General features: G+C 35.2%; 1 protein-coding gene across 3 annotated transcripts in view; it reads left to right on the top strand.

Moving 5' to 3' along the window:
- GPATCH2 (G-patch domain containing 2) overlaps nucleotides 1-24,235 on the top strand; it is a 127,080-nt gene that overhangs the window by 85,417 nt on the left and 17,428 nt on the right. For 2 of the 3 annotated variants that reach the window (XM_064446265.1, XM_064446266.1), the window contains 3 exons: nucleotides 1,380-1,444; nucleotides 4,031-4,070; nucleotides 7,417-7,487. In XM_064446265.1, coding sequence (XP_064302335.1) covers nucleotides 1,380-1,444; nucleotides 4,031-4,070; nucleotides 7,417-7,487 — 176 coding nt within the window. Of the gene's footprint in view, nucleotides 1-1,379; nucleotides 1,445-4,030; nucleotides 4,071-7,416; nucleotides 7,488-16,276; nucleotides 16,329-24,235 lie in introns of all 3 variants that reach the window. The other variant, XM_064446267.1, reaches the window with a different exon arrangement.

Here is a 24,235-nt window from a genome sequence, read left to right as displayed (position 1 = left end):
TTGGTGACCTTTTTTTTTTTAATATTATCGTGTGGCTATATAAGGCCTCAATAAGTCTAGTAAACCACTAAATTCTAAATGTGGGTAAAGCAGTAGGTGCTGTTCTCCCATGCAGCTGCCATGAGTGGCTCTACTAGGGATTTGGATGCTTGCATAGACTTTTCTGCAGTAAGGTATTACCAATTCTTTTCAGTCACCACCAGCTAGAAAGTGACAATGCTTTAGGGTTTCTCAGTTCGGCCCCAAGTGACGACATTCTACAGGTCAAAGAAACAGATTTTGGTCAAATATTTTAACTGCATGGAGCTGTCAAATTATTCAGTGAGTGTTCTTTTAAAGTTTTCCAGACGTGGAGCATCAACTGCCCTAGCTTTTTTCCAGCATGAGACCAGCTGAATAGGGATATTTTTCTTAAAAGTTGAGTACGTTGTTCTTTCAGTAAAGAGTAGGCTGCTTTTATCTGTGAATCTTCTGCTTATGTACTTCTGGCAAGCCTGAGCCATATAAAAGTATTATCACTGAATTTTTGTGGTCTCCTTTCAAAACTGGCAGAACACCTGATTTCATTCCCACCTCTGGTCATCTACTGACTACCAAACTGTCTCCAAGGAACTGAAAATTTGTTCCTGCATTCTCTCCAACAGGAATAGTTTGCCTTCTGCTCTGGGTTTTCAAGCAGGAGTTTCTTCAGGTGGTCTCGTATTCTTCTGCTTTTGCCTATCAACAGCTGCAAACAAATTAAGCAGATTCTAAAATTAAAAATAAAGCTGCTTGAATGCATTCTTGAGCAATGCCAGAATATCATCATCTGCAAAAGTCTGCGTGTGCTGTCATGCATTCTTAAGACCATTCTTAAATTGAGCATATTATATATTTTTCACATGGCACAAGAAGTACAGTGTAGTGTGGTAAAAATTGTTTTATCTTTTTTTTCTATCCCACATCAACTTGAATTTCAAAAGCTTTGTACTGGGATACAAAGGTTGGGAGTAATTTTTAATAAATTTATTGTTGTATTATCCATAAATAAGGATAGTGTGTTGAATATGATTTTCAAAATATTTAACTTTCATTTTTCGGAGATTAAGTACTCCGTGGACTTCTCGAAAGTAACTTAGGCTTCTGACATCTGTAAGTGTCTGACGTCTGACATCCAATCAGAATGACACACGCAGGAATTTGGTAAATCTTGTATAGCACTTTCTGCACTCAGACTTTACTTAAAAATTGCAGATATTGCTAATTGCATTTACTTTATCTAGTGTATTGCCTCTATTTTGTATGTAGTATTTGTGATATATTTTCTTAATAAAAAAATAACTGTGCGTGTATGCTGTTCCATTATTCAAAGGCTTTTTTTCCCTACTTCTTTCCATTAGGTAACTCCAGGACCAGGCGGTAGCAGGAAAACGGTTCACTTGTCCCAGGATTCTCTTCACCATGAGTGAGTATCAGTGATGGGAGTTACAATTTTTTATTACTGTTTGCTTTACAGTAGTACCTCTGTCTCAAAGCCACATTTTACAACTGTACAAATGTGATAAGAGAACCTCAGCTCAGTTACATAATGATCTTTATTTAATAATATTTATAATCCGCTGTAATTCATTTTGTTTCTTAATGAAACGTGACATTCAGTGCTTTGTAAATGTGTTGCTATTAACTTGATAAGTATATGCTTTTCTAAAAACGCAACACTCTCTAAGGCTACATACCAAATACATGTTGTTGAAAAAGACCTGCTTTATTTTTCTCCAAAGGGAAATTCAGAAATGCCAAGCTTAAATATATGAAAATAAACAAGCGTCACATCTTTGAGTCTTAAAAATGATGTATCATGTGAGGAAGAAAGTTATCATAAATTCCACAAAAAGACAGTGAATTAATTGTTTGGACACATGTAAATAGGGAATGTCATTCAGTTTGTTTAGTTACTCCAGTGTGCCATTACTGTAAACTCTTATTCTGTTCAGCTGACAACATTAGCAGCATTATTTCTTGGTTATCTCTTCTGAATAGTGACATTAAGAAGTTTAAATTTTCCTGTATTTTCCAAATCAGAAATCTAAAGCACAGACAGACGCAGTTAGGAAATAATATATTTGGGGATACATTTATGTGTTCTAACTGCTACGAGATACAGCATTCACAGTTTAAAACAAAACTTGCCTAAGCACATATACTGCAAACATCAGATCTGCAGTACCAACTGTTTTATGCTACTAATCCACTTCTTTGCACTTGCTAATGTGTGTGGTAACTCAAGAGCTTGTGATTTCATAACTTATTTCTGGCCAAAATTAATTCAACTGATACTTTATGGTTTTTCACTTCTGTTTATTTTATTAAAACAAACAAGCAAACAAATAATACTGTAATTAAGTGAATGGACAAAATTATGAAAGTGGTGTGAATACCATATTCTCATTGCAAGAGGTCTTATTTACTATGAGGAGTCAATTTTTTTGATGTCTGAATATGAGATGCATTCAAGTTGCTTGGATACATTTTCTCAATACAGATACATTTTACTAATAATGTAGCATGTAATCCACTGATTTGCCACAAACTAGCAAAGTTTATGTGGAGGAAAATACCCCAGTTTGCTGCTCCTCCTTGAGCATTTGCTGTTGACACTGGTCAGAGACAAGGCACTGATCTATGTGGAATATAGACCCTAGCCCATTATATTTCTTATCTTCATCAGCTTCTGGATGTTTGCGACCTTATTTTTTGGGTCACTTGCAAATGTGATCGTTTTTCTTTTCATCCACTGCCAACGTCAAAGTTGTGTGTGCTTGAAATCTCCCTGTTTTCCTCAGATTTCAAACTATTCAGCTTAGTTGGTGTACATTTCATGTCCAAAATATATAAACGTCTTCTAATTTTTAACTCAAAGTATACTTTAACTTTATTGCTGTCATTCTTTTGTCATTTCCAACTTCTTTTCCTTAATCACCTTAAAAGGTAAAAAAGGAGTTCACGGTATGCATGTTTCAGTGACAGCTGATCTTGTATACAAGAATGAGAGGGTTGGCTGCTCATTAGCAAACTCACAAAAAGTGAGCGACAAAAAGCCACAAAAATTTCAGCTTTGTGACTTAGATGGAGTAATCTAGACCAGACAGTTCTATGGAATCTGCTTCTTATTTATTTATTTTTATATAAATATATTTATAAATATAGTAAATACATATTTATAATATATATTTTATATATATAAATATATACTATAAAATAATATATATTTATAAATATGTACTATGTAATTTCAGATCCCCCATGTGTTAATTGTTTTTTCCTCCTTCTTGTTGTTTTGCAAGTGTCAAGATTTGCCCCAGGCTTGTATAGCACTTACTTACAGCTACATTCAGATGTTAATTCAGTTCTTCGTGATCAGTGTGTATGTGAACCGGTATTAAAATGCTTTTACTGCTATTGAAGGAAAAGTCACCATTGGGAGTTCTTGCCCCTGCACATCAACATCTTAGTCCAGATTTTCGCCTCTATGAAATACGGCTGCCAATAGTCAAAATTGTGCAATTGTATGGAGATACAAAGCCACTGAATTTACAGACTCTGAATTTCACTTTCGATTCAAACTTGGACCTCAGTCTGTGAAATAATACATTACAACTACCAGGTAGTCTGCAGTACTTAAAGATCTTTTCAGCTATAATCATTAATTAGTGAGACTACAGTACTAAATATGGAATTGCTTTTATTTATAGCACATGCATTGTAGTGTATTAAAATACTACCATTTATATATTATTTTAGCTTGTTTGACAAAATATAATTACCTATAAAGCGAATAGCTACTCAGGAGTGAAATTTGTGGTGCATTCTTTCAAAACTGTTACAGACTTAGAGAGTTCAATAAAAATATCCCATTAAAACAAAGCATAGCCAAAGGCTGTGTTTTCCTGGTAGACAATAAAATACCCAAAAGCACGCACAGACTGGTCATATGACAGCATGTGCTTTGTTAGTTATATTGTTCAACCTGTCTTTTCTTTTTCTCCCACAGCCACTGGTTTAGCCCTGGGGCTAGGAAGGAACATAGCCAGGTAAGAACTGCTTTGATGAAGAACAGTTTACTTGTGGTGTATAAAGGAATTTAACTGCCTCTACTCCAGAGAGTAGAGGCTAATATTTTAAGAAATTATAAACAGAGCAGGTATGATTTCTTATTTTCTTGTAAGGAAACATATTAACAGCAGTGCATTTCAAAAGTCCCTTAATTAAAAACCTTTAATTAGTCACTTAATTTCAGTTAAGTATCTTTGAGTTTTAGTAGGTTAAATGAAAAGTCTGATTTTTTTATTTAATAATTTTGTTAATCGTTGTATCTCCAAATGTTGTGTTTCTCAAAATGCTGGAAAGCAAAACGTTTGACTTGCAAAATCAAGAAATACAGAACAGTGGCAAGAGTGGGCAGGCTTCTAAGGAAGATTTTCAGTTCCATTGTTTTGCATTTCATTGGTTAAAATGCCCACAGCAGTAAAAAAGGAACTGTTAAATCTCCATCATGGTGCAGATACTGGTGAAAATATCTCACTAGTCTGTCTACTGAGCCCCTACAGTGTAGTCCCTAGGAGGTCCAAGCCTAGAGATGTGGTTGAGGGAATGTGAAGACACGTTTAATATTTCGTTAGCAACGTAGCCCTTATTCCTTTAGCTTGCCTTCAGACATGAAGGAATACCTTTCTTTATGGATGGTAGTAAGGTCTAAACAGAACATACTGTCAAAGAACTTTATAATGTGAAAATAATACATTCATTTTCCATGAAAGTTCTTTCTTGGAAAGAAATTACTTTTTTCATTTCATAACTGTATAGTTAACTTGAACTATTCAGTAAAAGTTGCTGAATATATCAGTTATGCATTGAAATTTAAGACTAAAGTTCCCTAGTAAATTTTTTAAGTTGGTAAAAATTGATATAACACAGTTGATTTCATTCGATCTGTGCCAGTTTGCTAGTACATTTACAAATTTGAATAGATTTGAAATTTCAAAAGGAAATAAGATCTGTAGAATCTTTGGAGGGTTCATCTTAGGACGATCCATCATGAGCACTTGTAGCTCCAGTAAGTCATAGTTTAAATCCGTATATACTGTTTCCTGTCCCCTTTCCCTTCTTTTGAACTCCAGAGCAAGCTGGATCTCTAAAAGTTATATTACTTGCCCAAACCAGCCAGAATGCATGAAACAAAGTACAGTTATAGCTGTAAATTGAGAACTTCTAACATGTTGCAGTAAGTTGTCTGACACTTAACATCTAAACAGATGGCTTTATATGATTTGCATTTAACTCTCATTATTTTGTAAGATATTTCTTAGTAGAAGAAACACATTAAAAATTGGATTTTAAATATGAGCATGCTTTGTCTTAATTAGTCATGATAAAAAGTTCTCTTGGGTTAACCTTTATGCTATTCCTGAATTCTTGATGCTATAAGTAGTCAAATTTGCTAGATTAGAATGAGTTTGAGTGATTTTTTTTAATTGGATTTTTTAATATATTGATTGTCTCACATAACAGAGTAGTTAACTGAAGATGTACAGTTTACGTCTTTCACAGATTCTAAGCTTAAAACGGTACAGAAATTTCCATGCTGAGAAATGCATTGACCTACATCATACATACTGGCAATATCCATTCAGCACAGAGTGTGAAACATGTCTCCTTATCTGGTATACAATGAAAAATGAATTAATCTTTTCTCAGATAATAGTAGGTTTGAAGTAATTTTAAATGTTATGTGTTTATTTCAAAGTTCCTAAGAGCTGTGTTTTCAGAGCTTATCTGGAGTTCACTGTATTCAAAACTTACAGATTACTAATGAATTGTGAAGCTCATGTCATCAAATAATATAGGTGCTACTAGCACATAATGGGTTATTTTTTTTAGACAAGTAAAAGAAATTAGAATGATGATACGATGTATTTATCACAATTTTGGCAGCCGATAAAATTCTTACTAAATTTGTGAAGTACAGTATATAACTGTTGGGTGCATGGGTATAGTACCTTCTCTTTTAGTTTCTGGAGTTGAGGTTGTTATGTTAGAACACAAGTAATTAACTAGCCAAATTGAAAGTCTGGCAGGTGATCTGTGTTTGTACATGCTATAACTACAATTTACTTATCAGCCAGAGAACGTTGATAACAGTAATGTTCTCCTTAGCTTGGTCATGAAATAGGTACACATTGTATGAATGTCACACTGGTAAAATTGTGGCTACGTTTAAATATGAATTGTAAGTGCTCTGACTTGTTGTTAGTAAGAAAATGAAAAACTTATTTTATCAGAATAAGGTGCCTTATCTTTATTTATCCTTCAGATTACCTTTTAAAACCAGACTGCACTAATTTTATTGCATCTGAGAACTAGACAGTCGCGACGATGAGGAGCATTCCTTTAAACAAGAAGCAAACTGTAGAGAGTTGGGGAAAAATTAATCAAGTGGGATTTTTCAGATAGGTGTCCTTTTTTTGGAGTCCGTGCTCATGTACAACATTAAGGTGTGGTTGACCAAGTCATAAAGTTCATAATTTCCTGATTTCCAGTGAACTTTTAGGAGGGTTTACTGTGCATATTAGATCCATTCACCTGCAGTTTGTTCCAAAACAGTCTTTCATTCAATACTTTCTTCAATGTATTAGTTTCAAGAAACACTTGTATTTTTAATACTGTCTGGTTTTAATTTCTTTAGTGTAATTTTTTGACAGTCATTCTTTCCTGTTACTGCCACTTTATTCATCCTGACAAATATCATAATGCTGGAAATAGACTTCTGAGTCTGAATGAAAAGTCTTCCTTTATTTGTCTAAAAATAACTAGAGTAAATTGGAGCTTGTTCCAGAAGCTGAGTCACCATTTCAGTTAAATGAATCCTTCATTATTCCTACTTCCCCACTATTATGGGAAGCTTTAATACCATGTTTTTGTTGATTCTGCAGCTTTCAAATTACAAAAGCTCCTGGGGCTTAGAAGAGTTTATAACTGTTTCATAACTGCTCAGGTACAAGTGCCAACCTGAATAGTGTTTTCTAATTTAAGTGTTCTCCAAAACTTTTCATTTTACAATATTGAGAAATTAATTTGAAATTGTGAAAATTGTAAAATTTTACAGATAAGTTAATTGTGAATTGCATGGCTTTCTAATATGCTTCAAGAATGCTTTAATTTTTACATTTTCAATTATTTAGGAATTTTGAATTGGTGGATGTCTTGAAATATTAGCTATTATTGTAAAATTCTATTAGTGTCCTCCTCTTAGAGTCTTGGGTGAATACTATTGAAAGATTACGCAAGATGGGAAAGAATGGCATTGTCAGGATAACATATCTAAAAAGTAAGTAAAGGCATTGCTCGTGACACTGTTCTGAACATATATTTTTTTAATAGCTTCAGCTCTTGCGAGACAACCGATCAGAGAGAGGACACAAGAAGAACAGCTCTGTAAAAACAGCTAGCCGGTAAGTTAATACAGCAGCTGTCATTAGTACTGTTTATGAATTAGTTGATTTCTTAACTCTCAAATGTTTATATAAGAAATGATGCCATTCTTTTGGGGTATTTTCAGAGGTCTTCCAGGGGTTTTTGTGATTTACTTTCAAGATTTTCTTCTGTATGGTGTGATCTTCGCCTAAAATATGCATATTAGACTTTATTGGTGACTATATCCAGCTACACTTTCTAAGCTTAATCTCTTTAGTAAACATCAGAATTAAGTGGATGCCAAAGCAAGGTTTGTGTTTCTGGCATATAAGTGCTGAAAATGTATAAAATTACCTTTTTGCACACATGCTTTTGTAATCAAGACAATAACTCAAATACTGTAACACTTAAATTGTTCTTATATCATATTTTGACAATAAAAATTTCATTGTGAAGACTTACTGAAAACAAATCTAGTTCTATCCTCCAGCTTCTGTCATCCCCCTCAAAAGATAAAAAAATCCAACACTGAACTGATAGGCACTGGTCTAGGAGCCTGCTCCTAGCAGGTTTTTTATGTACGTGTTATCTGCTGAATCTATTCTGTCAAATAATTATTTTAATTCTAGTATTTTTAAAAATGAGAATCTGCAGAAATGTTTCCCATTATGCACAACACCTTACACAATTTTCATGTTGTTCTGTAAAGATGACAATGTGCTATCAAATCACTTTTTGAAAAAAGTTATAATAGATTTATATCATCATGTAATGCTATGGTTTTGAGTGGGACAGCTATCTTTCAGGCACTTGTCTTTTAGTATATATGTGCTCAACATGAAATAAGTTTTTAATATTGTTAAATACTTGTTTTGATGAGTACCTGGAAAGGGAGACCAATACTTCTTTCAAAAAGATGCATATTAATCTATTTCATTGTATAAAAGTTTTGGTTATGTGCTCTAAAACAATGGCCATGCAAGTGTTGGTCATTCATCTTCAGCAACTGTGGTTATCTTGGTTTAGTAAACCTTTTATATTAAGCAAAAATTTTTTTAAAAAAATTCTGCATACGTTTTTCTGGCAAGCACACTTGTTAAATCATATTTTTGCTCAGAATTTTAGAATGATTTCACTTTAGATATGGATTTTCACCATAAATGCACTCTTAATATCAGGCTGCTTACATGAAACTGGGAGTATAAACCAGATGTAAAGCAAGCAGTAAGAAACAGATTGTATTTAAAATCATTTTAGGGTCTTTTTTATCCTGTAGCAATGTAAAACAATGTCTGAGAAATTCAGAATCATAACTTAGTTTCTTGTTATTCTGACTAGTGAAGCTCTTGTGAAATGATTGGTACCTAGACAAGCAGTTGGAATATAGATTTTTAAAAGGGCATTACATACCTGAAGTGATCTTCAACTACTCTTCATGTCCAACCAGCAGTATGTTAGCAGACTGTTGTCATAATAGACATCTGGCAGGGTCGTGTAGAAGCAATAGGTGGCAAATCCAAGACTGAAGACTGGCATTTTCCATAAAATATCTGTAATATTAAAGTAAGACTTATGTAAACCATTATTATGACATACATAAAGCCACAGTATATTATCATACTGTAATACCTTTAAGAACAGCAAGGTCACCTGTTAACATCTCCTGGTACCATCATCTCTGTTTTCAAAGTTTTTTCCTCAAAATAATTATTTGTATTTTTCAAAAAAACCACCATTTTCTCTGCCTACCATGGAAACTTTACTGTTAGTTCTTTAAAGTGACTTGAAGAGAAGTTCTCAAACTTCTATGATAATGATGTTTTAACAGGCCATCTGCTGTCTAAGAGTGTCAAGTCATATATGTCTTTTTTACAAGAAGTACATTGAATAAATTTTAACATTCTTGATGCAGCTTAGCTGCTGAAAATAAGAATTTAATTTGCACTATGTGCAAACATATTTTTTTTTACTTCAGGCCAATAATACGTCTGGTGACTGCTTTCTTCCTATAGTTTAAGTGTTGTATAACCTAGTATTTTGCTTTTTCTCAAAAGCTGTTATAACCAAAATAGAGACTGAGTTTCAGATATATAGGAACAACACACAACGAATACATAGTTCATCTCCTCATTCCTCTGGTATTTTGTTTCTTACAGATGAAATTAATGGTGTGTGGTGACATATGTCAGATTTATCTGTGGTTAATATTGAAGGCTGATTTTACTATGACTTAATTTTAAATTATCACTTCTACCAAAAGGGTTAATCTTAGTTTCACCAGACCATACAGAGAAGGAAAGTGTTTCTGCTTAACAAGGTACCTATAGAAATTATTAGTTTAGTAGCAAATATTGTTCACAGAGTCAATAAAATGGTGAATATCACCTTAGTTGCAAATGTGCATTTTCACTGCTGTGTATGAAATCTTAGAATGGAAATCTGTCACTTAGATTTTTTTGCATGTGCCCAAATACTTTAAAAACTGCTAAACTACAATGATACCAATCAAATTTCACAAGGTTAAGTTACAGAATTAACTGACATTGTAGTAAATCTTACATTATTTCAGTGTACTACATACATATGCAGTTAAATCTTCTGTTGAATGCAAGTGTTTACTCACACTTGAAACTCTGAAGCTTTCTAAAATTGATTCTAAATTAGTTCTTCCTGTGTTAAACTATTATTGTTGACGTGTCAAGGTAATTCAGATGAGTAACCTCCTTACAAAGAGGCATACAAAAAGTAATCGCTGTAACCTTTTATTGTCTTACTGCTTGTTGCTAAATGCAGTGATAGAACAGCAGTGGGTAAGTATTGGAAATTCTATAAAATTATTGTGCTTTCCCAGAATACAGTTTAATCTGCTTTTACTGCAAGGCTGGATTTCTCTGGGTCTTCTTTGTATGGTTTTCACACAACCGTATTTCTTGTGTGGGACTGTATCTTTTTTGCTTGCTGTTCTGGAAGACCTTTTTTTCTGGTTTTCGTATGTATACAAGATATGTATATACACACACATTTTGCCATGCTTGCCTTGACCTTTCTTACCCCTTTTGGATGGCTGAACACAGTTCTTGTCTCAGCATGTAGACAATATGTAAATACCCATATTATATTAGATCAGTGACTTGTGGAATAATTCACTCTGTAAATACATCAGAAAGGTGTGGAGCTCTAAGCACAGCAGTGGTCTGCAGCTGTTTCTTCGTGGTAGAATAATACTGATACTTTCTGGGTGAGCTTTACTATACTGGGTTGCCTGTATTAGGTTTCTTCTGTCAGAATTAATAATAATGAGCCAATCTTATATAAACTAGCACCAACTTTTACTGGTGGCAAGATAATTAAATTGTTGAGAACTGTTGATATGGCTACAGATGAACCAAATGTTAAGGAGGGGCACAGTCCTGCACCACAAAACTAAGAACCTGGATAGATTATATTTTGCTGATATAGTTTGACACATGTCATCTTCTGTACTTGACACATTTAAGTGTGTATATATATGCACACATATATACTTAAAAATAAAGGTATACTTATATATACCTTTACAGATAAGCTTTAATCTACAAATATGTCATTTTCCCATTAATTACTTACATTACATAAACAGTACTAAATAATTCTGGTTTAGAGGCTGCACTTATTTCTCCAGTATAGCCTTGAAAAAGTTCTCTGTTTACATTATATCTCTGCGTTCAGACAGTTACAGTCCCCTCTCCAAACCAGCTACAATGCTTGAAGGCGTTAATTCTTCCATCTGCTTGTTTTCGTTGTCTACTCTTTTGCCAGTAAAGAAGTCTTTTTGTCTGCATTTATTATTATGCTTTGGGTAAAACCAGCCTGGTTAGCTCAACTCACCTATTTAATTTAAATTGGCTAGTTTTGAACAAACTATATTAGGGAGGGCTCGCATGATTTCTTCCTCCGGCAGAGCTGTGGAGATTGTAATCTCCAGCAGATGTGTGATAACAAATAGCTTGAGATAGTAATGTCTTCATCTGGCGCAGTTGTTAGCAGACCAAATGTCTGTCTGTAGCCCAAGGCTGTGGGCAAACAATTCAACATGATTGAGTTATGGCAAGTTAACAAGTTGCTGCTTGGCAGCTGAACTGCCATAGCTGATCATGTGCTCATTGTTTGCCTGCTCCTGTCATGAGGTAAAACACATTTTCTTAAGTCACCTTTGTAAAACATATTAAGAATGAGTTCTACCTAAAGAAGATTCCCCAGGGCTAAGAGATTCATTTGGTCACTACGGAGACAGCATTCAATGGTATTTTGCTGAACTGCTATAGCATGATTTTGAACATGTGATTATATTGTTAAATATATGAGGGACCTCCATCTCACAGCTCTCTGCCTGTCTCTTAATATTTAATGTATTTATCCTCCCAATACATGTATGAAGTTAAAAAGTACTTTTATCCTCATTTGACAGAATAACCAGAATACTTAAATAACTTAATACTCTGCCTTTGGTCATACAGTCGATGCCATAACGAGTTAATTTATGCCATAATCGATTAACAACAGAATTTCAGATTGGAAAAACAGCAGACTACTGAATATGTTAAACTTTTATAATTATTTATTTCCTTTACTATGCATAATGCTCTTGTGTCATATTTCTTTTATAGTGTGCTTCTGTGAAGTACCATTATTTTATCTACGTATATAGTTTTTCTTATTGTACTGTAAGTAGAATTTGTCATGTGCATGAATTGAGGAACTGAAAAGAAAATAGTGCCAGAAATTTTGCCACTTACCCTTTTTTTTCTCATATCTTGATAATTCTATGGTGGCTCAAATGTTCCTGCAGGGATCTTTAAAAGGGGGAGAAAAAAGCTGTTTGTAGTTCTTAGGCAGCTCAGTCCTGGCTTGAAAGCAAGCTAAGTGATATTCACAAAAGTGATTTCAAGATGGAGTAGAATTATATAAGTTAAGTTTAAACTAGCTAACTGATGCTGAGTTAACAATCTAGTCAGTGTAGCAGCAGCTTAGTATGAAGTAGTTAGCCACTTCTTGTGGCTGCAGAGTAGCCCATATCTTGAGGTAGAGATGGTCCCTTGATATTTCTTCAGCAAGGGCCACCTACTCGGTGATTGCTACAATGTGAAAGGAGGACTGTCTGCCAGCTGGCCAGGGATCACCTGTTGCTGCTCTGTTTTGAGCTGCCAAGAAGTCTTCGACTGCCGTGGTGAGCAGCACAGACTGAAATACAGGTCTTTGCACACCTGAAGGAGAATTTCAGGAAAGCACACCCTGGAACTGGTATAGGAAATGTTACATAAAGGGAGCATGTCACAGAATCACAGGTTGGAAGGGACCTCAGGAATCATCTAGTCCAACCTTTCTAGGAAGAGCACAGTCTAGACAAGATGGCCCAGCACCCTCCTGTCCAGCCGAATCTTGAAGGTGTCCAATGTGGCAGAGTCAACCACTTCCCTGGGGAGATTATACCAATGGTTGACTGTCCTCAATGTGAAAAATTTCCCTCTCGTGTCCAATCGGAATCTCCCCAAGAGCAACTTGTGTCCATTCCCCCTTGTCCTCTCCATGTGACTCTGTGTAAAAAGGGAGTCTCCATCTTCTTTGTAGCTACCCCTTATCATAATGTCTCAATAAAACCCCAGAACATAAGGCATAACTTCCCCGTGTTTTCTGCCACTACCTCTTTCCCTCCTTGCCCAAGTAGTTCTCAATCCAGTTTAAATATGTTCCTTGTGTTGGTTAAAGAGAATGTCTCTCAAGTATTTTTATTTTCTATAACTAACAGTATTCTTTACAAATTAGTATTTAAAGAAAGATCCTAAGAGAAAAATGACACCAAACCTGATGAGATCTTTTTAAAAGTATATTATTGCTTTGGTTACAAATATAACTTTCTGACTTCCCCAGTTTGGAGGGGAAACTCCCATTTCTGCATTTGTACAGCACTTACTTATTTTCATCTGATGATACATATCATGGTACTTTTTTACACAGATGTGAGAAATAGCATTACAGCTGCTCTTTATTTGATCTTCTAAAGAGACAAAGATGTGCAAGGATTCTGCCTGCTTTCTCTTTCCCACAGTGTCATCTGTTGTTTGGGAAAGAGTCCTAATTTGCAGCAGATACAAAACTATTTGTCGAGTTGCAGGTTTGCCAAAAATAAATGAAACCATTAATTACTACATTTTTTGAGCAGCTGTTAATGGATTGGGATAAGAAAACTGTACATTAGACTACTGGTTAATTACAAGAACTGTAATTGTTTAATGTGGCTTTTGCGGAATGAAATTACAATACCAGAGGAGGTAAATTCAGCCAGTTTTTGAAAGTTATACATGAAAAACATGCACATACGTACACTGCAATAAAGCTAAGGAATGCATAGGTGTTTTCCTAGGCGATTCACTTCTGCCATCACACGAACACATATTTCCAACAAAAATACTTTAAAAGAAATTAATATTTAAACACGCCTTTTCATTCAAGTGTAAAATCATTAAAGGTAGTAAGTTAATATCTTGTAACACCAGAGCTAATAATGCAGGAGATTCAGATATAATATTAAAATCCAAATGTGTTTACATCATTAGAAATTAACAACTAAGCAGTTTTATCTCCTCTTTGGAGTGCCATGAAGCAGTAACTGTACCATTATGATTGGTGCTTAATAATATTTGCAGTTCCAGATTAAATTATGTGAGTGTTTGAGGACACACTGCTTTCCTCCCTTGCCATCACCCTCAGGGACAACATTATTCCATCAGTTTGGTATTCTTCTCTGGGAAGAATAAAAGACGGTACCATTTTGGAAGAGGGCAATTTCTGATTGACTTTTCTATACTATAGCCTTATTTTTAAAATGCCAAAAAGATTTTCATTTTGGAGGAGGGAGGCGGGGCAATGACAGTTAGATTGTTATTTCAAAATGTAGCCAGTGTGTGATGCTTCAGTTGTAAGGAAATCCTCAAGCCTCAGGATTGGTTCATGGATAGATTTAAAGTATCCATTAGTTAAATGAATGTTAGTCACTAAGTATCTTAAAAGTATAATATTTTAACTCAACTTCCATGAGAAAATTTGCAGAAGTAGCAGAAATTTTGAAGAGACCGTGTTCTGTTTTGAAAATATATTTTTCCATATGAGCAGTTTCATTGCATCTTGAATGCAAAATTAAGTAAGTACAAAACAACAAGCCAAATTTCGTTGTTATTGCACTAAAATCTACTTTACAATATTGTACATAAATAAGCTGCTAAGTGATACTGAAAATTTGTCATTTAAAATTGAATTCCAGGTACACAAGTGTGTTAAGGACGTCAGTTAGTCCTGATTTTAAAATATATATATATATATATATATAGTAAAAAAAACAGGTAACCTCTGGAAATTATGTACTTCTGGATCCTCCTGATGGATTGAATTTTCCCCTGAATTAATTGATAACAAATTTCTCATTTTCAAGTACCTGAATTTTAGCACATGGTGTGCTAGTTTCTCACACTCAGCTGTATCAGACTGACTCTCTCTTTTTTTCGCTCAAGCTTGTGCTCCAAAGCTCAAGCTTTGCTTGCCTCAGCTTACCTGTTAAAATGCTGATGGCATAAGGATAAAGTTAATTTGAGCTTCAGAGATGTGAAGACCATTCCTGCTGTTTTAAGGTCTGAGCAGGAGGTATGCACAGTAACTTGCACTGTAGTTTCACAAACTGTTTAACCTATTGCTAAGCAACATTGCAATCAAGAGGTCATTTTTTTTGCATTTTGTTTTTTCTGTTCTTGTTGTAAATTAAGCTGTTTGTGCAATCTTTACATTGAGTTCCTACTAGGTTTAGAGGGATCCCTGCATCTCCTATACACAAAACAGCATCCACTGACTCGTATTCACTAAAATTCTGAGTCATAGGCACACTGACTTCTATCAAGACTGTGGTTTTGTGTAAGGAAAGGAAGAGTTTAGAAGGAAATTTGAGTAGTTTGTTTCAGATCATGTAGAATTTTCATGTTTACTTCCTTTGTTGATATTTTGAATTTGTGATCATTTATTATAATACATTTCAGCCTATCTGGAAACTAATGTTCAGTGACTGTCCTAGCCAAAAGGAAGAAAAGGACACTGTTCAGCCTCCTTACTTTTGGATTTGGGAATTTGTTTTGCCAAGGCTCCTGTTACTTCATAGATATATTGTTAGAAGTTTTAATATCACTAATAATATAGAGCAGGAGGACATAAGTGAAGTTTTTGCTATTAAAAAATTTTGAAACTAAAAAGGACAAAAGAAAAGTCAGTATTTCTTTAACTTTCTCTTACCTGCTCTCTTTTTGTTTTAGAAAGTCTAATTTTGCATTCAGTCCTAGCCATGCAGACCCCTTATACTCAATGGAGTTGCATGACAGTTACTGAGGGGAATGGGTGCAAAATGTTAGGAAGCATAACCTGCTTAAGGTTCAGTTAGCTTTAGTGATCCCCCCACCCCCAATCAAACCTTGCACATAATTATATCTTTATCAGATTATTGTCTCCATTATAACTGTACTATCTTGGCCAGGCAACTAGATTGTTGGAAGTGTTCTTTCTCGAGCATTAATATTAAAAAAAGGGAAGCAGAAGAGACTAAGGAGGAGAATGATGCTGGGGTCCAGCTGCAGAGCTGTTGTTTTCTTGGAACTGGTCGGAAGGCAGTAGGTTAAGGACTGACCGTAGTGTTTGTAATATGACAAAAAGCTTCTGCATCACTGGTCCAGATCTAGGTCTGAGTGACTGATTAAAAATCATTGCATTGTGCTGTGTATTTACCTACATTAATCAAATTATTGGTTTCTTATAGTGGTCCAAATTCATTCCAGTTGGTCATGCTTGCTCACCTTCGCAGCACAAAGGTAAAGAAACTGATACACAGGTTGAGTGCGTCCAACCTGATGAGATATTTTCTTTGTTCCATTTCTAAGCTACTATATTAGATATTTGTGGATTTTTGTAGTGTTGCTTCTTCCTCTGTACCTGTTCTAAAAGTAAAGGGTTTTGAACATGCATGGTGCTAAGGTTTGAAGTAATTTAATCTAATTCTGTAGTAGTGTAATCTGGAACTGTATAGGTAGGATGTGTTATTCAAAGTCTTTTCAACAAAATAAGTTTATCCTGCACTGACTTTATTTAGCGAATATCATACTTAGTAAACAAATATGCATCCAGAAATACCTAGAAGAAATAGTGTAGCTGAGCAAGCTATCGAGTCCTTCTGTGGAAGTGACTGTTCAAGCCCATGGTTGTTGCTCAAGGCATAAAGATATTTTTCCAGATCACTTCCACGTGGTATCAGGGCCCATATCTTTTGGATATCACAATGTTGTTGCCAGAAAAAGAAGAAAGAAAAGAATGTTTGCTTTAGAATTTTTGAAATTCTATTGTCCTGTAACAAGATGGTATTCCATTACTGCAACCTACTTTTTAACTACATTTCACCATTACACATATATCAGCTTTATTGATTTATATCAGGTGTTGCTTGACATTAAAAAATTGAACTTGCTGTCAAAACTATTTAGAAATATTCTGAATTAATATTAAATTTATATTCTGAATTAGTATAAATATTTTCTTTCTTGAAAATGTGAAATCATGTTATTTGTTGAAGAAAAATGTATGTTTTAGCTATTTAATTTTTTACAGAAGTGGATTTTTTTGGTTTTATTCTCCCAGTGTTCCTTGGTGACTTGTTTGTACACCAGGTTATTAGTTTGGATTTGCCTTTGTGTAATTCATATACTTTTGATCAATTCCAACTCATGCCCAATTATATTACACTAAATTAACATAATTCAACAGATGTTGATATTTAAATGTTTTCTGGCATTCACATCTTGGACAGCTGTCTTAGAGCTTGGGGAAAAGGCAAACATTTAGAGTTAAATGCTGAACATATGCTTAAATTACTAATTAGAAACAAGAAAAAACAATGCATTATCCTTTCTGAGGGCAGTAGGCCTCTACTACGGAATTATTTTTTTTTTTTAGAGATTCGATTCACAAATAAAGTACATAAGTGACGTGAGATTGGGTGTCAAAACATATGTAGTGATGTAAGTTTTTATTTTCCATTGTTTGTTAAAGTTATGCCAGAGTGGAGTGTGTAGATTTGTAGAGTTCAGGCAAATTTTGGGCTACATCTGTGTCTGAATGACTCTAAAAAGTGCTGAAAAAGATAACAGAAAGGAACATATTAGGATATAGTATTAGGTGATGAGATAATCTGATGGGGCCAGGGGAAGATTGTATTCTTCTCATAACAGGATTGCACTAGGACTTTCAATAATACAGGTATGTCACCCTTATGTTTAAAGTTATGTTGTGAACAGATTGGCGAAGTATAAAAGGAGGTTGATAGAATTGCATGGTTTAATTACATCTGTTTAAGATTTAATAAAAGGAAAATAAAGTGCATAGCACTTGTGGTTAATATAATGGTTTTTGTACTTGTGGAGGCAGATGAAGCAATGTGAAGTTGTATAGATGATGTCATTCTTTAGACAAGTCTGAAGAAAAGCCTTACTCTTTGTAAAGGATGTGGAGGAATCAAGGGTGGCCCTGATTTCACCTGAATGGTATCTGAGAAAAGTGATACCAAGAAGAAATTATACTCATTTTCATAAGCATTAAAAATTAATATATATGCTGCATATGCATTGTATTTCATTATTATATTGCTGGTTCTTCAGCACCAAATGAAAACTTTCTGTAAATACTTTTAATGTATTTTGTAGACAAGACTAATTTGCAGCAGGACTGGTCTACGACGCCTAGCGAAGAGAGAAATCCTCTCAACACTTGTCAGCACCCTGGTGTTGGAGGGATGGAGGTTATTCTCCCTACAATCTCCAGAAAGTTAGCATGAGGAAATATGTATGAATTTGTGAATTATTTCACACATTAAAAACAAAATCAAGCAAACTATAAACCAAGATATTTTTTTTAAGTTTCTGATTTCCAGGAATCTGTCTGCTGATACTGCATATCATCAGTGCTGCTTTTGCGGGTTCTATAAAAGCCGTGAAATCTTCTAATTCACTGAGAGGGTTTGATGGAAGTAGAGGTAGACCTTATGTACAACCTGAGCATACAATGTCAGTGTCCCATTATCAAAAGTATTTTTTTCTGGAAAAAAGGCTCAGGTGAGGAAATGTCCACCAGGAATGCAGCTGTCTCAGTAGCTTTGGTCTAGGCTGTGATGAGTGTTGGGGCATTTAGCACACCGACTTACCTAGATTGCCACCAGGCACACATGCATGTGACGTGTTTCTGTGACAAAATAGATTTCAGATGTTGATTTGACCTGAAGTCAGGTAAATTTGTACTGAGTAAGGTTTATCTCAAATGTTCTTAATAAAACATTACTGGGTTGTTTTTCGAGGTTGCCCTATACTGTAATGCTGAGATGTGGAATCCAAATCTTCACTGTTAAAGCACCTGCCTTGTTCACTGTCACCTGTCGTCATTACTCCCAGAAATATTGACCTCAAAGTAGTGTCCTGTGCATCTACTGGAAGTGCACGTGCACTATGCATATTTTAGGGAGTGAAAGAATGTAGCTACCTTCTTCAGATTGGACAAGGAGCCGTCCCTCTCTAATTGTCCACAGGGCGCATAAGTTACTAGGTGTGTTACTCTTCTCTGGGCATTCAGATGGAGAGGCCGTGTCCATGTTTTGGCCAAGCTGTGTGCTACAAGAGAAAGAGGAAATCTTTCCTTATAAAATTTCTTAGCCATTGGTTTTCATGTATTATTTTCTCAAAAATAAACGTGCCTTGCATATTTCAGTGTAATACTATGAAATCATAATGTATCTTTTCTGTGGTTATATTGATATACATGCCAGAGGCAAAGTTTAGAAGTATTGATTATACCTAGATAATACAGAATAGTCTTCCCAAATTTACAGCACCAATCACCTGGTACATGTATTTGACATGATACCTTTTGATTAAGACTGTGCTTCTGTGGAAGCATAGAATCTTGTGTTCATCCTATGTAATTAGCCAATAGTGTCATTGGACATTCAGAAATATGTATATAACAGGTTTTTAATGGACTTTACCTATAAACTGATCATAAACTGTTCCACGGACTTGAATCCCCTTGAAGCCATTGTCAGCCATTTGTGGAGATTTAGGAAGCTACAGTAAGAATTAAGGTTCATCCAGGCATTCTTATTTAAGCAGTGCTAACAGATGCACTTCCGTTGGCCAGCAGATACAGCAGTGTCTAAATTGTAGCTATGTAAGAAATGACATAATCTGTACTACAGGCCCATTCTGTCTAAGGATATGAGAGCCATTTCTGTGATGTTTCTTTTGTGTAAAAGGTACTTAAATAATGGGAGGCTTGCTCAGGTTATTCTTTGGTTTTATAAAGTTGAGTGGTTCCACACATCCCATTTTTTTAATCATTTTATTGGCTTGCTTCTCTGTTACACAAGTGAGAATTCTGGGTTTTTTTCATTTTTAACTGCTGCTGCAAACATTGCTTCACACACTCCCTACTCAATTTCAGTTTATAAGAAATTGTCCGGTCATTTCAAACATTTCAAGTGAGTCGTGGTCCTCACTGCATTCTCTCTTCAATCATATCCATATTCATGTCTATTTTGTATCTGTATTGTAAGACCGAGGCCTGACAGTGTCAATTAGATTTCCCCTTCAGAATAATTCTCTCAAGTCCCTTCTAAAATGCAAACCAGTCAACTCTTACCTTATTGTAATCCATTGTGAAAGAAGTTCACTTACAAACTTTTATCAAGCCTCTACGTTAGCTGAAGCATTCAGTGGTGATAAACTTGCAGAGTTCTACAGCCATCTGCAGGAATGCGTTGATACTGTGGCAGAACAGTGTGTCACTATTTACTGTGGATTTGTTCCTCAGGTGAGAGAGATGTTAACTGGAATATAATGGGTAGTCAAGTATTGATCATTTCTGATTAATCTAGTTGTGAGATAGAAATCAGGTTTCTTGAAAATGTTATTGCATCATAATAGCATGCAGCATAGGATTTTTCCAAGTTAGAGTACAGATATTTAATAAATACTCTTAAACAAAAACCACACACTCTTCCACATCTGCCTTTGTTAGTAATCAGTACTTTTATGCATTTTTGACACAAGCAGAACGTAAAACCAACAAGTAATCTTAGCAATGTCATAGTGTTGTCTGGTAAATGGTTTGACAGTAAATATACTAAGGGACAAAATTAAGTTTGCTTTCAATGATGTTGCAACTGTCGGCACAATTATAGTCCACCAACAAAAGCAACTGCGCTGATATCAAATAAAGCATTGCAGCTGCAAGGAAAGTGACAGCTGCTAACAGCAGACAGAGTAAAGTGATCAGCAGACATGTTACAATGAGACATACAAAATAAACATGCAAATGTTTTGTATTTAATAAACTAGTGCCCAGAATTCCCGCACATGAGGTGACAGTTTTGCTAGTTTTGGCCATTGTACTAATGCACGTGAAGTTACCTGCTATATAACACTGTCCTCATGGTGTCTTTCTGAACAGGCTGTGGAACACGTACTGAAATTGAATAGGGTTTTTTAATTTTGGGGAGAGGGCTTGTCTTGCAGTTCAGTTGGGGGGGTGGTTTGGGGTTTTTTGTTTCTGGGGTGGTTTTTTTTGCACATGGGATGATAGGGATTACAGAATCGTGTAACAAACCAGAGAGATGGAATTCGTGTTCAGGAGTATCTTCTGTTTATATTGTGTTATCCTTCTTGGTGACTTGATCCAATGAACTTCTAACATCGATAGCAGCAAAGGTGGTAACTACTAGCGAACGAGTTACGAACCACTTCGTGTGCTCAGTTGCTCAGAAGGTGGTTTACAGTTAAAGCAGTGCAGCTGCAGGTTCCCCCACAGAACAGACGTTTATCTGGGGAATGTAACCAATGGGCCATTGTCTGCAAAGGTCAGAGTAGATAAAAATCTGACATAGCCTATTACAAATGTCTTGGAGAGGTGAATGTGTGTAAACGTAGAAAAGGCACTTATAAAAAATATTTGCTTATTGAGCTATGAAAATCACAGAAAAAGAGGTTGTGTTGTGTAAGCATGGATAGGAACGTTTGGAGAGTTGAAAGGGTCAATTCTAGGCATATAACCATAGTAAGGATAATTACATTGAAGAAAGAAATGGTAGGGAGACTGCAGTTATTTAAGGAGATAACAAAATTTCTGTCTGAGTGAATGTCACAAGAATGCATAGATGCTTGTGAATCACGTCTAGAAAAGTATTTGCTTATCAAAACTACTGATTGTGTTTATTATTTATTATTTCAATAGCTTTGTTGGTGTTACTGCCTTTCACAGTCTGTCTTCATTTTTGAGGCTCTTGTTTACCACATAGAACAGAGAATCTAAACAGTGAGCAAGATGAAAAATGAATAAAAATTGACAGTGGCTTTTCCAGGGTTTTTGTTTAATACGTTGAGGCATGACACAACAACAACAAAAATTCTTGGCATGCCAGTGTAAGTTCACACCAGCCTGGCTTTTGCAGCCCTCTTATTTCCCTCTGCCACAACTTTGCCGCTGCTATGACACTTGCAGGCCTGCTCGGCCATGGTGCAGCTGATGCCCTGTCCATGCTCATATTTTTCTTATTGACAGTGAGTGTTCTTGCCAAACGCCAGGGACCATAGTCACATCTGTTTGTCTCCCAAGCTTGTCTGAGGCTGCTTGGGAACACTTTTTATCCAGAGGGCAGCTTTAACTAGGCCTAATACTCTGAAAAGCCTCTATTTGTAAATGCATACAATGAGGCGACAAGTTCCTGTTGTCTTTCCTTAAAAATTATTCCATTTGACACTGCTTGCTCCAGTCCCTGTCACCAGCACGTCAAAAGCCAAGTTTTCAGGCAAGGTGGTCTTAACAAGTTTTATTTTTTCCCTAACAAAATGCCTAGCTTCCCTCCAGAGCACTATTTATAAATGATAGCTGGAAGCAAGCTAGGGGTAAGTAGAGAGAAGTCAGGCAAATAGCTTTCTTCCCTTCTGTAATCCACAGTCTTCTGATTTAATGCTAAGAAACATAATGCTGAACTTAGCCTGATTGAGGGTCAGAGTTCTCCCTACTTTATAATACCCCCATTACAAGCATTTCAAAATGTACTGTGCAGCTTCAGAATAATTCTTCATTTTGTCTAACCTGCCAGTTCCAGAGCAGTGGTAGTTCTTGTCTGTTCCTCTTAACAAAAAAAATAATATATTAAAAAAAGCTTTCTGTTTTGCTGTGATCTACATTGACAGTGCATATCAAATGTTAAGACCTGGCAAAAGCAAATCCCACTTTAGAATCACAAGTTAGCTTAAAGTTTGATGTTAGTGGCCATAAAACCGGGTTTGACAAAGCTTAATTGGTGCTCTAGCCTATTGTTATTTATTTGTGGCGTACTGAATTTTCAACGACAACAAAGAAATACCCACTCTCACCTTGGCTGGTGATCGGGTTGTTGTGCTCAGCAAAGGCGAATGATTCATTTATGCTGAAGGAACAAGGCTGCCTTTCAGACGTTCATTGATTTTAAATTAAAAAGTAACTGCTATGTTCTACATGAAGGGTGACAACAATAACAAAGTAGTCCTTACTTAGTGTTATTTGTTGCAACTCCATTCGGTGTGCCTGGAGGAAAAGTGGGGAGACCCCAGTACCATAATCTTACCGATCAATAATCTAGATATCTCAATGTAGTGTAACAGATAATCAATTCTGGGTAAAATAACTCAAACACTGCTAGCTGTTACTGCTGTGGCTCAGGTCTTCAGGTTCAATTGCCTGACTTTATTAATTTTTATCTTTCATCCTACTTGTATTCATGGCGACTTTTTCCCTTCTTTATTCAGAAGAGAAAAAGGAGAGTTGCACACGGTTTAACATAAAATTTACCACACAACTTATTCTGCATGTTTAATATCAGTGTAATATATATCTCTTAAATATTTTTTCTCTAAAAATTGTTTCTCTGTATTGTATTTAAATATTAATTTCCTTTATTGTACAATCAATTATGAAAGGATTACACTTCTTGATGTCTTTTTAAATTTAGAACTGAAATTTAATATACTAATTTAATTGCATTTGCTTTCTGGAAGTAAAAATAGGACAGAATTTCAAGTTAGAAGAATTGCATGGAAAAGGTCTGTTTTAAAACAGAATTAAATAAGTGTTAAAATTAAATGTTGAAATAGGGGTTCACTGGGTAAAGCTAGAGTGCGCTTCCGTGTGAAACTTAAATCTCTTGGAATATTTTGCTACTTAAATAAAAGCACTGTAGAACTTGTTAATTTACTGTATCTTTAAAAGAAGTATGTAGAGGATTATACATGGTCATCTTTTTCATCAAGGCATTGTTGTCACTCTCTTACATTATTGAGCAGATCTGAGGTCTCTCAACATTACATGACCATTTGTTATTCATTTAGAAGCAGTACAGTTTTACAAAGTTTATAAATGCACTAGAGAATGTCATATATCCACACTGAAACCAGATCCCGTGAGTGACAGCGTTAGCTACTCTACAGTAGACTATCAGATGCAATTCTCAGCTTGTAATTTTAGCAAAATTCACTGCACTACTGTCGTAAGAATCACAGTTCTCGGTAACATTTATGGAGGTATATTAAAATTGTGGAGTTTAGAAATTACTGCTTTTTTCCCCCCTTCTGTTCTACTTCTTTCAAAAAAAAAAAAAAAAGCCGGCTACACATATTCCATTCTACAAGCACTGTACGTTACT

Source organism: Phalacrocorax carbo, chromosome 3 (genome assembly GCF_963921805.1).
Source record: "Phalacrocorax carbo chromosome 3, bPhaCar2.1, whole genome shotgun sequence".
Taxonomy (NCBI): Eukaryota; Metazoa; Chordata; class Aves; order Suliformes; family Phalacrocoracidae; genus Phalacrocorax; species Phalacrocorax carbo.
This window is presented reverse-complemented; position numbering and strand designations above follow the sequence as displayed.